The sequence below is a fragment of the Eublepharis macularius genome, chromosome 6 (genome assembly GCF_028583425.1).
Source record: "Eublepharis macularius isolate TG4126 chromosome 6, MPM_Emac_v1.0, whole genome shotgun sequence".
In the NCBI taxonomy this organism is placed as follows: Eukaryota; Metazoa; Chordata; class Lepidosauria; order Squamata; family Eublepharidae; genus Eublepharis; species Eublepharis macularius.
The window spans coordinates 67753160-67766000 of record NC_072795.1 but is presented as its reverse complement, the minus strand read 5'-3'; the positions used below and the strand labels follow the sequence as shown (position 1 = coordinate 67766000).

The window sequence follows — 12841 nt, the reverse complement described above, 5'->3', positions numbered from 1 at the left end:
AAATACAGTCTTGCATAAACCACCATGTGTAGTGGTTAGAGTGCTGGACTAGGATCTGGCACACCCAGATCTGAATCCCCACTCTACTAGGAAAGCTTTCTGGGTAACCTTGGGCCAGTCACACCTTCAGCCCGCATTCGAATCAAACTGACTGATTGTGACAGGACATACCAGTCCTTGGTGAATTGTGAATTTGTTATTGTGGGCTGAAAGTATAGATTGGCTATGAAGAAGAAATGACAAAACGAGTGGAGCAAGAAGCTAGCAGACTCGTTGCCAACATCCTGGAATCTTCCAGCCATCTGAGCCATTGAGCTTGGAAAGTTATTAGCACTTCGGGCAGCAAAGTCGTGCTGCATTTTTTGTGCCACTATAACAATTGGATTCTGACTGTTATTATAGCCATTAGGCTTGAACATTGCTGTGGGGTATTATAGACCGACCCCGTTGAAAGAACAAAGGAATAATTCTATTATCAACATGAGGATCTGTGGAAATGATATTTGATACATTGTAAATATGAGGGACTGTGTAAATGAATTTTTGTAACTACATGGATGAATTGTTGTAACCTTATGTGTATTGTTGATTATTTAGTGATTATTATATAAGTTTGATTTAATTATATTGGTATAGAAATTGAGTTACACTTGGTAGTGTTTTGTTGGGTTCCCTGGGCGTTCCACACCTTCAGCCTAACCTACCTCATAGAATTGTTGTGAGGATAAAATGAAAAATAATGTACGCCCTCTGAGCTCCTTCAAGAAAGAGCTGGGGGAAATTTAATGAATAAATACATTTAGGTCCAAACACAACTTCCCCTCTAATCTTCTATTTATTTTAACCCATGAACATTTGTGAAGAGCTTCAGTCCTCTTAATTTCTACAGCATTCTGGTTAGAAAAAGAAGCCCTAAACCCTTAACATGTATTACATATAATTTTGTAAACACGTTATTCTTTAATCTGATTGCAAATAAAAGGCCACGTGTACCCTTCTCTGCACAAAATGGAAGATGTCATTACTAACAAATGAGAAAGGAAAAGAAAATTCTGTTAAGAAGTGTACATCATAGGCTCAATGTTGCTTCCAAAATAAATCTCTCACCAGCTGTAATTGGGGCATACTCAAAGGACAATTCTGTTTAACAGATGGCCCCAGTACCTCTCCAGCTGTATATCTGAAGAGATTACTTGGTCTGTAGAGAATTATATAATGAACCCAAGGCTGACTAATCAAGAGCTATAACAGCAGTGACTGTGAAGGAATGTAGTTCAAGGCCAAAACAGAGAGCAGGGAGTACATTCCAGACTCTTTTCTACAGAGAAAATACACACGTGCTACAATTGTTTCAGCACACCTCACACTCAGTCAACAGTGTACTGAGAAGGGGTGGGGGATATCAATAAATCAAGTATGCAGAAAACTGGCTTGTTAGCCATTTATACCAATTCTAAATAAGCCCCCAGATTTCAAAATAGCACTCGGCAATCTTGGCTCCCACAAACTAAAAATGAAGTGGAGACAGAAAGAGATTCACCCTCAAATACATGACTTTCTTTGAAAGTTGTTGTTTGCTATCATTTCTGCATTGCATTACAGGGAACATGTGAGACTATTTAGGAAGATGTACCATGCTTTATTAGGTCCATTAACCATGCAAATGATGGATTTGTAAACTGAGGAATGATGCCCATAATCATCAAGTGTTTAGAGACTACTAGAAATCTTGCACATAATGCATGATCTCACTCTGTTCAGGATCAGGCACACCATTACAAATCCTCTGAGTTGTGGGTTAGAGGAGGCATGCAAAAACAATGCTCTTGTATAAAGTCATGTGTGGGTACCACTAACCACAGACAGGAAACACTTTCTATCAATGTACCACTTTTCACTGCACAGAAAAATGAAGAGTATGAATTTGATTCAGCCTTCAGCATTTGAAAGGAGAAGAATTTATTATTAAAAGCACTGAAAACAAGATTAAGTATTTGATTCATGATGCGGCGGACAAACCCTTGGGGAAGATTACTTTTGTTATTTCCTAGTTACCTTACAAAAAAAATGTCATAAAATAAATAAAAAGTACTACCATCTTTTTTGAAAGGAAACATGTGCAATAAGAAAATTAACAGATGCTTCCCATTCCAAGTCTGGGTTTTATGCACTGAGCAGCATGTGCTTTGCATCATCACAACTGGCATATGACATCTGGACAAGGACAATCTCAGTGCAACTGTTGAAACAGAGGAGGAAATAAGATAGGACTCCACAATTCTTAGGGCATTGTTTTCATCATTAGTTTCCATCCATTCTTTGGTACATTACATTGCTCTCTCTTCATTTCAAAAGGTGGCTCAGTTGATCACGCAAATTTGAAGACTGTTCAATGCTAAAGAGGAGATAGAAGCATTCAATAGGTACTCACAGAAATTTGGATACATAAGAACATTACAAGAGCCTTGCTGGATCACGCCACTGATCTATCTAGTTCAGTATCCTGTCTCACACTGTGGTCAATCAGTTATTCTGGAGACTCAACAACAGAGTATAGAGACTGTGGGCTTCTCCCAATATTGCCTCCTATCATTGGTATTCAGAGGTTTACTGCCTCTGATGTTTCCTTTAGCCGCCATGGCTAGTAGTCACTGATGAATATATCTTCCATGAAATTATCTAATCCTCCTTTAAAACCATCTAAGCTTTTAGCCATCTCTATAGCCTTTGGCAGTGAATTCCATAGTTTAATCACTTGTTGAGAAAAAAGTACATTCTTTGTGTCTGTCCTGAATCTATTGCCCATGAACTTCATTAGGTGTCCTCAAGTTCTAGTATTTTGAGAGCGGGAGATAAAGTTTTCTCTATCTGCGCTCCCTCCCCCATGCATAATTTTATCAGCCTCTAACATCTTCCCTCTCAGCTGTCTTTTTTCCAGATGGAGGAGTCTCAGTCCCTGTAACCTTTCCTCTTAGCAAAAGTTGCTCCAACCCTTTAATCACCTTAGATAATTACAGTGTGAGGCCATTCTGGACTGCTTCTGCAAAGTAAGAATGAACCAAGCACACCAGAATAAAAAGAAAAGCAGTGCTGATTTATCCCACTGATCTGATCTTCTCTTCCTAAATCATCCTTTGTGTGTCTGGAACAGAATTTTGTATTTACCATCAATGAACAGATGCTGCCTTTAAAAAAAACCCTAAGATTTAACACCACACCAATTTGTTCAAAGGATTCTTGAAGTAACTTACAAATACCATCTGAAAATAACAACCATAAGCCACCTGATGACTAAATATCTCTGAGAGAAAATGATGTGAAGCGTGTGATTATGGCTGCAAACCCTAAGAACACTTTCTTGGGAGTAAGACCCATATAATTTAGGACTTACTTCTGAGTAAGTCTGCTTAGGGCTCCTAGCACTTCCCACTAAAGCTGTTAAAAGGGATGTCCAGCAAGAATAAATTTAGTCTGGGAAGCAGAACAGAGAGCGATCAGGATAAAATGCAGGATAACCAATAATCAAGAAAATATAAGGTCTCTCACAGCTCGAGGTTAGCAGGAAATGGAATAGGAACCGTGGCAGTGGAAAACTAAAAGTATCTAACATGAGGAGTTGTTTCCCTAACCACAATAGGGCCTTGCTCACTTTTAAGAAGAAAATCTGAGCCTCATTCTACATTTCTTTTGTTTCTCACTAATGGCCATAACAGGTCAGCTCACTTAAAAAAAATGCTATTATTATTACTATTAACATGAATTGGGTCTCAGTAGTGTGCCACACATTATACAGCAGGGCCATGCCCTAACTCATTGGTTTATAGTCAAAGCAGCACATCCAAGAGAAAAGGGGAAGAAAATATTTGCCAAAAGGAATAGCAACAAGGAGCAAACTCACTTTCTCTGAATAGCTTCTTGCCTGTGGGGGGGGGGGGGAAAGGACAGTGAAAGCATTATAAGTAAAATACCTACATCTGTTTAAAAGCACAATACATTCAAATAAACATCAAGTTGGTGAAAAGATTTATATCTTATGAGGCTACTGAATCAAGGAGTAAGCAGATTCTCCAACTATATTGTCATGGTATCAAGAACTAGATTGACTCCAGTAGCACCTTTAAGACTAACCAACTTTATTGTAGCATAAGTTTTTGAGAACTACAATTCTCTTTGTCAGATGCATCTGACAAAAAGAGCTGTGGTTCTTGAAAGCTTATGCTACAATAAAGTTGGTTAGTCTTAAAGGTGCTAATGGACTCTTTACTATTTTGCAACTACAGACTAACATGGCTAACTCCGCTGTATCTAAGAATTGGATTGTTATCCATTAGGTGGTTCCCATAATGCAAAGATACCTGCAATGCAGAGCTTTGGTCTTAACAGGCAGATTTCTCTCAAAGTTTTTATGCAGCCATTAGAACCCAAAGTAATATTTAAATAATGGATTGTTTACATTTCAATACTAATATTTTTACTTATTTCGGAGGAGCAGGTTGAATGGTTTTCTATAGGCTGCCTCAAGAGCCTCCTGTCTGAGAGTATAATACAAAACCAAATTTAAATAAATAAATAGTGAAGGAACTATTTTTTTATCCTAGAAATCAACAGGAGACACTCTCAGAATTCTGGTTGCAGAGGGTCCAACTTTAACAGCTCTGGGTTCAGTTTCAATCCTGGTCCACAGGTTTCACTTACAAATGGTATAAAATGAGCCATATACAGTGAGCATGCTATATAGGACACAAATCCACTTCCAAGGAGATCAGCCCATCAAACACTGAGTAAACAATGTATGCTACTTACTGATACTGCAGATGCGTTGTTATAATGGCCATTTTCCTTAAACTCTGCACAGGATAAAAAAAGGACATTAAATGTACTTTCCCAATATGATTCTGTCACCATAATCACTTCATAGGGCATTCTTCATCAATCAGAATCCATCTCATATATTATCCTCTCCCAGGCTAGATTTATCTATTGTTCTGAAAAATCTGAGTTTTTAAAAAGCCTAGCCACTTCAGAAATTCTCCTTAATTCCTAAGAAAATTCATATGTTGCAAAACAAATGGATTTCATTAATTAATGAACAAATGGGATTTCATTAATTAATGAATCGGCACTTTCCAGGAGAAAGTGTTAATGAATTTTTTCAGCCAGCACTGTTTCTAACTTTTCAGATGCAGCACAACAGTGTCTCCCTCAAAAGGAACACAGGAAACAGACAGGCCCCACAGTGCCTGGCTGCACTACAGATTAGAACCTACCATCTCTCCTGCTTACAGTTACCTTTTTTGAAGCCATCGGAAGGAGAGCAGAAGCAACCAGATGAAAAACCTCTTCCCAAGGAAAATTTATATTGAACCGCCATGTGTATTGTCTTGATTACTGTGAACCACTCAGGCTAAGAAAATTAATTAGACAGACAGACAGATCTGATCCTAAACAGCAAACAAAATGACTTTGAGATTTGAAATTCATAATTTTAAACTTCGTAAATATCAATCAGATCTGGGCTGGGCAGCCCACAGAACCCCTTCATATATCCCATCATACTTCCTGGAAGGGAAGGGAAACTGTAATAATAGTGCCATAGGCTTGAAATTCTGCTTGCTGTTGGGGTAAAGGAGAACAGAATTTTGTTCTCAACAAGAACTTGAGCTGGTTTACTTACAGCACATTACTAGTCTTCAGTTTCTCTCTCACTGTTGCTCAACCATTTGATTAATTAAAAGGAAAAAACTGGCTGATCATTGAGCATTGCCAGAAACAGTGCACTGATATAAAACAGTTATATGCCACCATTTCTACAGCTCTGCATACCATTCCTTCATTTCAAATATTCCTTTTACAAGAACGGATGGAGAGACTTTTGTCCCACTCAGAGCCTGTAGATGGTGTTTTCTGTACTAGAGATAACATCACAGCTGCATTCTCTAGAACCTGACCATGAACAAGAGTGCCAAGGTCTTCACCATGATTACATAAGACACGAACATAGACTCTTTGAAACAAAGGCTAAGGATGTATGGTGTTTCTTTGGACTGAAACTCAAATCTGTATCAGTTTTCAGCTCTGTATTTTAACTGTAATCAACCATTAAGTTATATTCTCTGCATTTGTACAGCATTAATTACCTATGCATCAGACAAAACACTCCATTTTATTAATAAAAGTTTCCTTACATCTTCCGAGTGCAGAATAGCATCCTCTTGCATCACCATGTTTCTGGCAGCCTGTCCAAGGAACTGAAAGACATGAAAGTGTTGGTAAGAGCTTCAATTTTAACGGCCTGGGGAGCTAGTAATACAAAGCTCAGCCTGTACTTGACATCTGTAATCTAGCTCACAGTTAGGCTGCTTTAATTCCTAACACAAATGTTGTGTCATATCGTTTTATCAGAACCAACCAAAATATCACAAAGCAGTGGGCAAGGTTTCAAGGGTTCCAGAACTTTTTCTTATGCACAATAGTCAGTACTCTCTCCCCATAAATGTAGGAGGAAGAAAGTAAGTTCTTTCATGACATGGTGGAAACACAAATGAGATTTAAGCAGTAAGCAGGCTTGTTCCTCAGTGCATGAGGAGCTCATGAATTTTAACCAGTGGGCAAGGTTTCAAGGAACAGCAACTCTGTGGATGAAAAACAGATGTACCCCCCTCAAAAACATGTTTTGTGAAATAGACTCTCCATAGGATAAAAAGGTAACAAGGCAAATTAAATACCTGAGTATGATATACAGTTAGCTCTTTGATATGCTATTGTTTGTATAGCATGCTCAGTTTGGGATATCTTATAGAGCAGATACCTGGTTCTCTTTCAACCTATATTTCCATTTTGCAGGAAAACAAAACAGCAGGAGACTGAAACAGGGTGAGAAGAGAGGAACGTTAGTCACAAGATCCTAATTTGAAATACTGCTGCGGTTTTAACAGCAGCAATTTGTCCACAAGTCCATTGGGACTGTTTAGGGGAAATTAACTGGAGGCTTGCTTGGAATTACATTTTGGTTTCGGTACTCCTTACTTTAAACCAGAATAAATGGATAGTAGGTTAATTCCATACTTCACTTCCAGGGCGTTTTTTCAGTGCTGATGCACTGGCACGGAGTACCGGCATTCGGGACTTAGGCTGAGAGGGAAGAACATTATGACTACTGGCACTTTTTTTTTAACGAAAAACTGCTAAAGGTATCTTTAATAACCTGAAGACAGCTATATCATAAGAATGCGTTGCTACATCTCACGGGGCTAGATAATCATGGGCACAGGAAAATGTCATAAAAAAACCCGTATTACATCTGCCAGAAAAGAAACTACAAATCCCACCATGCACCTTGCTTCCCTCGGTATATCCACGCTATTTCCCCAGCGCGGTGTTTGCTGGCTTTAGTAGTCTCACTCACCTCGGCGCTCCGAGATCCCCTCAGCACCTGTTTAGTGAGAGCGATAACATCTGTGCCACAACTGGTCACCTTCTCGGTCAGCAACCCTTTTACTGAATGGCCGAAACGAGCCTGAGCATCCATGGTACTTCCCCCTGGAGATGCAGCCATCTTAAGAACATTGTTGGCCTATTTTTTTCAATTTTAAAAAAAATGTAGCGACGGCGACCGAAAAGGGACAAAACAAAGGAGAACGCAAACTGGAGAGGCTTGCAGCTGAGCGTCGATTACGTTACGTTTCTTTCCCTAACATTACTCTTGCTGGCGTTCCTTGTTCTCGGGTAGTCTTGGTTGCACACCCGCTTCTCAGAGAACAATTATAAACAATGAATACATTTAATTAACCCTTACAAAAGAGCTACTATTTCAGGAACGCTTATACTGGTTTACATTTTACAGTGAAATCCTAAGCAGTTTCTTCAGTCTCGAGATGATACTAGAGTCTTGCTTTATTTAGTAGGGGCTGCTCAAGACATTTTGCGCCGAAAGCACTCTCCTCTTACTGCGCTCTGCAGGCAGACTCCTGTGTAGGATCTGTTTTGGACACAGGGTCCTCTTCCCATTGGGTTGCCAGCTCCAGGTTTGGAAATTCCTGTTCCCATGCAGCCTGTGTTGCATCAGTTGTACTCCGGAGATGGCATCACCTTTACTCTTGGATGCGTAAAAGGATGCCCAGGATATCACCTTTAACCTGGGCATCCTCTTACACCATCCCCACGGATTTCACATCCCAAAGTGTAACTGGGCTGTGCAGGTGACACTGTTGTAGATATTACGAATTACATAAGATAATTTTCAAAATGCTTCCAACGTACAAACCTTGCTGAGAATCTTACCTCCATCCTGAAATATGAAGTAGAACTTCTATGATACATGTAATATAAAGGATGGCATACAATCACAATTAAAGGCTGAAGAATAGTACATTCACATTTGTAATGACAGCTAAGGAATAAGAATATTAAAAGCTAATCATTATTGTAGAAATGTCAGTATAAGTGGACAAAAACAAAAAAAGTTACACTGTTCAGTTGGTTGGAAAAATCTGGTAAATTCAGCAAGTCAAATTGGAGAGAAGGTAAGAAAGAATCTTACCATACACTCTAGGAATTAACTGGATCCTTCTGTATACAAGAGACAGGAAATCTTTCACAGTTAAACACCAATGTTTTTACATGGTCACCCAATTTAATTTAAAGTAATTGTATTAAGAACCAAAGACTCTTCGTACATTGGAATAACATTTAACTCAATAGCATTTTAAGGATCCCCCCCCCTTTTAAACTAAAACTATCCTTGAAATAACTACATATACGACAGTATCTTGTGCTGTAAGAATTTTAGATTATTATGAATGGTTGTTTTCCTACAATCTGCATATTATCTCTATAACTTCCATTTCATGCAAGCCTACATTTTATATGTTGGCCAACTAATCTTAAAGTAACTTAACAGCAGTTCATTACCATTATATAGTGCAAAGCAAGCAAAAACAGCAAAATAACTAAGTACAGCCAATGCTCAGAAATGTTGTATAATTTATTTACAATGTAATCTTCAGCAGAATTGGTCAGTGGGTTTCAAAGGCTCAGAAGAACTCTGCTTAGGAGGACTGTACTGCCACTTCCCTACATCAAGTCAGTTTTCTCTTTTCCAAGGCTACAATAGATATTGGGCTGGAAGAAAGAGAATGATTGATGTAGAACTCTTTGGTCATCACAGTAACCCATCAGTATAACTTATCTGGAGATCCAGAACATCTAATCCATTGCCTTGAGTTACATGATGAAATAAGGCCCCAAGATATGAACATCAAATGGAACCTGGCATTTGAAGCACTTCTGGAACTTTCTTCTAATAGTGGGAATGTTATAAATACCTGGCCTCAAGGACAGCACAAAAAATTAATCAGTCTCAAGTCCAATGAAAACATGAATTGTCACCAGGGCCGTCGTCACATGGGCATCTGTTCCGTTAAATTTACAGCATATAGCGTCATCGCTGATATCGGCACAGTAACATTTCTTTGGGTCACCTCGCGTTTCTTCGTGCTCCCAGCTGTCCACACCTAAGCACTCTGTTCCGTTCTCTCTAATGGGTGCAGAAGCAGCTCCCCCCCCCACTTTTTAATTTTTTTTGGCGTTTAATTCCGCTATAAAGGAATAACATTAGATAAACATGCCGGTAGCCCAACCCAGAACGACACTGATAGGTTGCCCTTTTTTCCCGCCCATGGAGTGGCCAGAACACGGCCATTTTTAGCAAGGTGTGGTTTTGGGTTAAAATAAAAATTTCTCTAATGGCAATTCAGTCATTTTTACTTGTTTTCTTCAGCAGAAAATTTTCATTGTGTGATGTCGTTATAGCGATATAAGGACATTATTACCAAAAAAAAGGGGGAGTCGTGGGAGAAATGGATTCTGGGATTGAGGAGAGAAAAAAAGGTGGGCCTATGGCGTGGCGAGGCGAAAAACATCGATGTGAGGCATTCACACTGAGGCACAAAATGTCGCGACTATCAAGCACAAAGCAGAAGAGAGAAAATCACATCAGTGTTGGAATAAGGTGGGTGTTTGCCAGGAAATTGCGCCATTTTCGCGCTAAATAGAAGCCCGTGTGACGACGGCCCAGTAATACATTCACATGTATGTTTAGTAGTTGACAGGAGATGAGAGATTGCTTAAGCAGTTATTAAGAAAGAAAACAAACAACTAGTTAGTAACAGTCACAATTCTTTAGATGAATGTATTACTTTGCTGTCACTACACTAGTATCTTCCTATGTAATTCTACATTTTGGCATTATTTCTGTAATCCTAGTCCTATTACTTCACTTATCAGATGTTTTATACTATTGCCTGCACTGACTTAAATTGTGTAATCTACCTTGAGTCTCAATAAGAAAGGCAGACAATACATACATACGTATGTACAAAAAATGTATGTATGTATGTACATATGTATCTCTTGTACATATGTATGTATGTACAAGAAATTATATTTAAATCTTGAGCCTTTTTGAGAGCTGAATTTGAAGAATTCAAATTGATAACATATGGTGTAAAATCCTGTCTTTTTGGAGGCATTTTTCAAGTTTTTGGAAAGGTACCTCTCATGTCTTGGGAGTTTAGCCCGATTGTAACCTAAATTAAAAATGATATGTATGAGAGGTCGCACAGTAAACTAGTACATTTAACTGCAAGAAATTTCATAGAACTGTTTATTTGAAACATTTATTTTATTTTATACAGTTTATCCTGCCCTTTTCCCAAGAAACTCAGTGCAATGCACAAGGTTCCCACATCCTTCATTTTATCCTCACAAGACCCCTATGAGGTAGGTTGAACTGAAAGAGAGAATGACTGTCCCAAGTCACCCAGTAAGCATAATGATCAGGCATTTGATTGAATTGCTTGAATTGCATTTTTACACACTGCATCCTAATTTAATCTCTCCTAATCCAAATTTGGCAAGTAGGGGAGAGTCTCTCCAATTAAAGGTGAAGAAACAAACAATAGTATGTGAAATACTAACTTGTATTGCATGCAGAAAAAAATAATTTCTGCTCTTAGTTGGGGAGCCATAGATAGTTACCACTATATTTTTCAAATGGAGATGCAAGCAATTGACCAGTCCTGTTGTTGGGCTGTAAGTGGCCAATCAGAGGAGGGCTCACAAAGGTTATATAGCATCCCCAACTGACATATCCTGCTTGTGAAGGGGTGGAGATTGATAGAATAAATTGGCCTGGTCTTTGGGACAGGTTAGACCATAGTTAAGGGATAGGATGGATTAATGTGGGTTAGGTGCTTCATACTAATTAGATTAGCAAATATCCTGAGGCTTCTGGTGATGGGAAGAACTAAATTATTAGATAGTGGGATGTCTAGTCTAAGTTCTTGTGGAGGGAATTTACTCAGTGTGGAATATCATAATCTGAACTTTCATGCTGACCATGCTGATCAAAGGTTCACTGCATGGGAATAAGAAACTTGCCTTGATTAGAAACCTCAAACTCCTTCTTGATAAGGGAGATTAATTGTCAAGCTACTCTTCCTTATAGTAGCTGGGAGCTGCTCTCTGAGTCACATTTATAGACAAGTAGAGGGATACACTTTATCCTGACCTAGATAGCCCAGGCTAGCCTGATCTCAAAAGCTAAGCAGGGTCAGCCCTGCTTACTATTAGGATGGGAGACCACCAAGGAAGTTCAGGGTTGTTATGCAGAGGAAGGCAATGGCAAACTACCTCTGAACATCTCTTGCCTTGAAAACCCTATAGGGTTGCCATAAGTTGGCTGTGACTTGACAGCAAAAAAAAAGGGGGGGGGAGGATGGCTTGGAGGGGTTACTGTTGTACATTCATGTGCACAACATCTAAGAAGTAAACAATTAATCCGAACTTCAAAAAAAGTTGCTTTCTCTTCTACAGACGGCAATTTGTCTGACAGCTCCAGCAACATATTTGTCAGCTAGAGAGTAGTGAAAAATGCAGCTTGACTAGATTGTGGATCATAGCCAGAAAACCATGGCATAAAATACTTCTGCACGTATACCCTTACAATCTGACCTTATGCATGATTCCTTGAGTTCAATTAGGCTTACTTCAAAGCAAGGGTACATAGGATTGTAACTATCAGTGATCTGCTCAGAAGTTGTTCTCATCATCCTAAAACCCTTGTTCTCCCCAGTACTCAAACTGTTCAGTAACAACAATGTATATTTTGCTATAAGAATGCCAGTTGTGCAAATGTCAGAATCACCTATTGCATGACAACAATGTTATCATTGCAAGATGTATCAACAGACCCTCTTCCACCAAGCGATGCTATTTTACATATGTTAATTGCTTTTCCACCATTTTCTCTTTCTTTTCAGAGGCTTTGAGCTCACTCCCCACTCGCTAGGATGCCTTTTTTGTAGACAAAATTCCACTGCTTTATGAGAAGCTAGTATTATGACAAGACCTGAGATATCTGAGGAACCTGACCTTTCTTTAGCCTTTGTCAACAGCAATTGGAATATAAACCTTTCCGCACATTTAGCCCACCTATCCTCCTTCCCTCCCCTTTCCTAATATTAAATATGAGAATGTAAACACCTGGGAGACAGAAATTTTTCTTTTGTATTCTGTAAAGCACTGTGCATACAGGTAAAGCTAGCTAAATAATAACATAACTGTCTGAAATCAGTCTGGCAACTCTGTCCATTCACCTATTATCCCCTAAAAATGAATTTGCATGGATGACTTTGAGTGTTTCATTGGCTTATGCACTGTCACAGATTATAGTAAACAGATATTAATACTAGTTTTTTATTTAACTTTTCTATTTTGGGTAATAGTTCCTCTATACTATTATTTTTGAGATTCACATTAACTCTCTGGATCTGACAGGGTC

General features: G+C 38.8%; 1 protein-coding gene across 2 annotated transcripts; it reads right to left on the bottom strand.

The window, feature by feature from the left end:
- Positions 1–1701: 1701 nt before the first annotated feature.
- Positions 1702–7571, bottom strand: BORCS7 (BLOC-1 related complex subunit 7). 2 transcript variants are annotated; one of them, XM_054983233.1, is made up of 5 exons: positions 7406–7571; positions 6186–6248; positions 4804–4847; positions 3899–3919; positions 1703–2395 (listed from the first exon to the last, which is right to left on the bottom strand). In XM_054983233.1, the coding sequence occupies exons 1-5, from the start codon at positions 7553–7555 to the stop codon at positions 2344–2346; spliced, it is 330 nt and encodes a 109-aa protein (XP_054839208.1). In that variant the 5' UTR covers positions 7556–7571; the 3' UTR covers positions 1703–2343. The 2 variants fall into 2 exon arrangements, with proteins under 2 accessions (XP_054839209.1, XP_054839208.1); XM_054983234.1 differs by lacking the exon at positions 3899–3919 and having other exon boundaries at positions 1702–2395.
- Positions 7572–12841: the final 5270 nt, after the last annotated feature.

Coding starts and splice junctions, on each gene's coding strand:
- BORCS7 (XM_054983233.1), bottom strand. CDS start 7,555: ATGGCTGCATCTCCAGGGGGAAGTACCATGGATGCTCAGGCTCGTTTC. Junction 6,249..7,405: donor GGGGATCTCGGAGCGCCGAG/GTGAGTGAGACT, acceptor CATGTCTTTCAG/TTCCTTGGACAGGCTGCCAG. Junction 2,396..3,898: donor CAAGAAGCTATTCAGAGAAA/GTGAGTTTGCTC, acceptor TCTCCTCTTTAG/CATTGAACAGTCTTCAAATT.